Source organism: Henckelia pumila, chromosome 3 (assembly GCF_033568475.1).
Source record: "Henckelia pumila isolate YLH828 chromosome 3, ASM3356847v2, whole genome shotgun sequence".
NCBI lineage: Eukaryota > Viridiplantae > Streptophyta > Magnoliopsida > Lamiales > Gesneriaceae > Henckelia > Henckelia pumila.
The window spans coordinates 26,741,492-26,745,012 of NC_133122.1; the positions used below are offsets into that span (position 1 = coordinate 26,741,492).

At 36.8% G+C, this 3,521-nt stretch overlaps 1 protein-coding gene across 1 annotated transcript; it reads right to left on the reverse strand.

Moving 5' to 3' along the window:
• Positions 1-990: 990 nt before the first annotated feature.
• LOC140888308 (uncharacterized) lies at positions 991-1,980 on the reverse strand. The gene is made up of 3 exons (XM_073295993.1): positions 1,962-1,980; positions 1,593-1,755; positions 991-1,423 (listed from the first exon to the last, which is right to left on the reverse strand). Exons 1-3 carry the CDS (start codon positions 1,978-1,980, stop codon positions 991-993), a joined length of 615 nt encoding a protein of 204 aa, XP_073152094.1.
• Positions 1,981-3,521: the final 1,541 nt, after the last annotated feature.

The following is a 3,521-nucleotide window of genomic DNA, read 5'->3' on the forward strand; positions in this document are numbered from 1 at the left end:
TTCTTTTACCATGAAATGACATTTTTTCCAGTTTAGCAACAAATTTGTTTCCTCGCATCTTAGCAAAACAATATTCAAGTTATTCAAACATGCATCAAAATACTGAACAAAAATTGAAAAATCATCTATGAATATTTCCAGAAAATTTTTCACCATATCATGAAATATCATAGTCATGCATCTCTAAAAGGTTGCAGAAGGATTACACAGACCAAAAGGCATAAGTCTATAAGCAAACATACCATATTGGCAAGTAAAAGTTGTATTATCATGATCTTCATGTGCAATCACAATTTGATTGTATCCTGAATACCCATCTAAAATACAATAAAGTTCATACCCAGCAAGTTTTTCTAGCAATTGGTCAATGAAAGGGGGAGGAAAATGATCCTTACGGGTTGCGTTATTTAGTTTACTATAACTATAATATATGCACTCACGCCAGTAACTGTCCTAGTAGGTATTAATTCATTTTGCTCATTTTTAATCACAGTAATCCCTTTTTTTTTTGGTACACACTGAACAAGACTCACCCATGCACTATCAGAAATCGGATAAATAATACCTGCATCCAAAGTTTAATCATTTTGGCCTTCACTGCCTCTTGCCTTTTTGGATTCAGTATTCTCCGTGGTTGGACCAATGGGTTGATGTTCTCTTCCATTAGGATATTATGCATGCAGATGGATGGATTAATCCCCTTGATATCCGCTACCTTCCAGGCGAACACATTCTTGTGATTTTTTAGAACTTCCAATACTTTGTCTTCCATAGTATATGTCAAAAAAGAGGAAATTATGACAAAAAAATTTAATTCTCACCCAAAAACACATATTTCAAATGAGAAGGTAGTTGTTTCAATTCAAGGGTGGGTGGTTCCTCAAAACTTGGTTTGTGAAGGACTAAATCATTTCTTTCGCCAAGAGCTTCAAGTTTAAGTTTGCCTCCTTTTCGCCAAAATTGGTTATTGTTAAGGTATCCAATCATTTCTTAATTTTCAATGGTTATGTTGTCCTCATGAGACAGAGATGCAAGTGCAGCTTCTAAAGGTTCCTGTAACGTCTCCTGCACATAATTATAAACAAGTGAATCAATGACATCAATTTGAAAACATTCTTCATGAAGTTGTGAACATTTGAGTGCACTTAAAACATCAAAAGAAATTTTCTCCTCTCTTACTCTCAGCAGTAATTCTCCATTTTGGACAATTATGAGTGTTTTTCCTATTTCCGGGAAGGGTCTTCCCGGAATAAGCGGCATATCCAAATCTTCTTCCATATCAAGTACTACAAAATCCACCGGGAAGATGAATTTGTCTACTTTTACCAGGACATCCTCTATTATCCCTATTGGATAATTTATAGACATGTCTGCCAATTGCAACGACATCCTGGTGGGTTTTGGCTCTCCCAAACCCAGTTTCCTGAAAACAAAATATGACATTAGATTTATGCTACACCTAAATTACACAAAGCTTTTTGAAAATTCATATCACTAATCATGCAAGAGATAGAAAAACTCTATGGATCTTTTGCTTTGGTGGAATCTTGTTCTGATTCAGTGCAGAGCAGTTTTCGGTTAAGCTGACCAACACATGTTCCTCCAATTTCCTCTTGTTGGAGAGAATCTCCTTCAAGAACTTAGCATAGCTGGGCATTTTCATCAATGCGTCGGCAAAGGTAATGTTGATATTCAATTTCTTGAATACCTCTAAAAATTTTTCAAACTGGGAATCTAGCTTGGCTTTCTTGAGAGCTGCAGGAAAAGGTGATGTAATAAAAAATTTTGATTGTGGTGTGTGTGGTTGTGTAGAAGTAGAAGACTTGCTTGCAGTTTTTTCTGGTATAATAACCTTTGCTCTTTTGCTTCTTGTATCTCAGGTTCTACTCTCTTCCCACTTCTCAATTCAATTGTCTTGACCTGCTCCTTTGGATTTTTTTTTGTGTCACTTGGCAAAGTACCTGGATCTCTGCTAGCCATCAATTATCCAACTGCCCAATTTGATTCTCTAAATTCTTTATCGAAGCATCTTCATTCTGCATTTTTTATCATTGGATGATATGAACTTTTGCATCATCTGCTCCATACTTGATTTCTCTTACTGATGTGATTTCCCAAAATTATGTTTTCATACGGTCTGCTACTTTGTCCTCCCCATAAAAAATTTGGATATTGTCTCCACCTTGAATTTTATGTATTTGAAAAAGGATCATTCCTATCGCATTTTTAATTTTCAAAATGGTTAGCCATAGCTCCCTTCGATTGATAGTGTGGATTCCCAATCTGAAAATATTTAGTAAAGTGTTCAACACCACATTTTTCACACCACACTGCTTGAATTCTCATTGCAGAATTCCCCAATCTTAGCTCATCCATATTCTTATTCATACCTCAAGTTGAGCTGCTACTGATGTGAACGCCTCTACATGATTCATTCCTGCAGATTTTCGCATAAGATTCTTCTCAGATTGAGGATGATAATTTCTAGATGTCATCTCTTTGATTAACTTGCATCATTCTTCTGGTGATTTTCGTAACGTATTTCTAGTTTCATCTGTATCTAGCATAGTTTGATTAGCATGAGGAAGACTGTAGTAGCCCGTAACCTAATTAAGGCTAATCCAGGAAATTAAGGGATTAATCAACACTAAAGTAAGAAATTAGGGTTACAGACAAAACGGAAGCTTCGGTAATATTACGTCAGCCATGATGTGTGAGACAACGGATGCTCTGATGTAGTAACAGAGGTTCCGATTTCGTTTATCCATAACCAGCCAATAAGATTCCACCACATGGAGGATAAGGCAGATCGGAATCTTTGATGGAGCATCAGAGCTTTCGGTAGAGGCTTATATATAGAGGTTCCGAGGATCATTTCAAATGCACCAGTTTTCCTCTCCCCTCTCGATCCTTAGACTTCTAGCTTAAATCTAGGGATTTCTAGGCTTTCTTTGGGGAATCCGAAAGCGGCGGCGAGGTCCGGGAGTTGCAGTCGAGTTGTGCCCAAGTCTTGGGGGCATCGACATCAAAGGGCTAACGACGGACGCTTGTATAGATTTTGCTTTCTAAAAATATTTAGGAGTATGCAATGGGTTAGTTAAGGCTTTAAGAGAACTATAATGATATTAGTATCATTGGCCTTATAGAGCGGACTATATGTGTGGAACTAGAGCTGGTAGAGCTTTCCTAGTAGATTGAGGTACGAAAGTACTGTTCCACATATCCTAACTGAGTATGCATGTATTATGTGACTGTATGATTTATGTAACATGATTTTATGCTGCATTCATGTGCATATTGATTATCTCCTTCGAGATGTCTGATAGTAGGGTTTTTTTCACCCTATCCTGTTACTGGATGGACTTCTATAGATTTGGGTCCGAAGTATCCACTGGTATTGGTATGGAAGCCATTTCTTGAAGCGACGGTACAGAGTGCTACATGTAGCTTTCGGTATTTTTAATACGTAAATTTGCATGATAATTAGGAAAATAATTATTTAAAATTTAAAATTGTTGGTT

Coding starts and splice junctions, on each gene's coding strand:
- LOC140888308 (XM_073295993.1), bottom strand. Junction 1,424..1,592: donor AGGAAATTGGAGGAACATGT/GTTGGTCAGCTT, acceptor TTTTGTTTTCAG/GAAACTGGGTTTGGGAGAGC.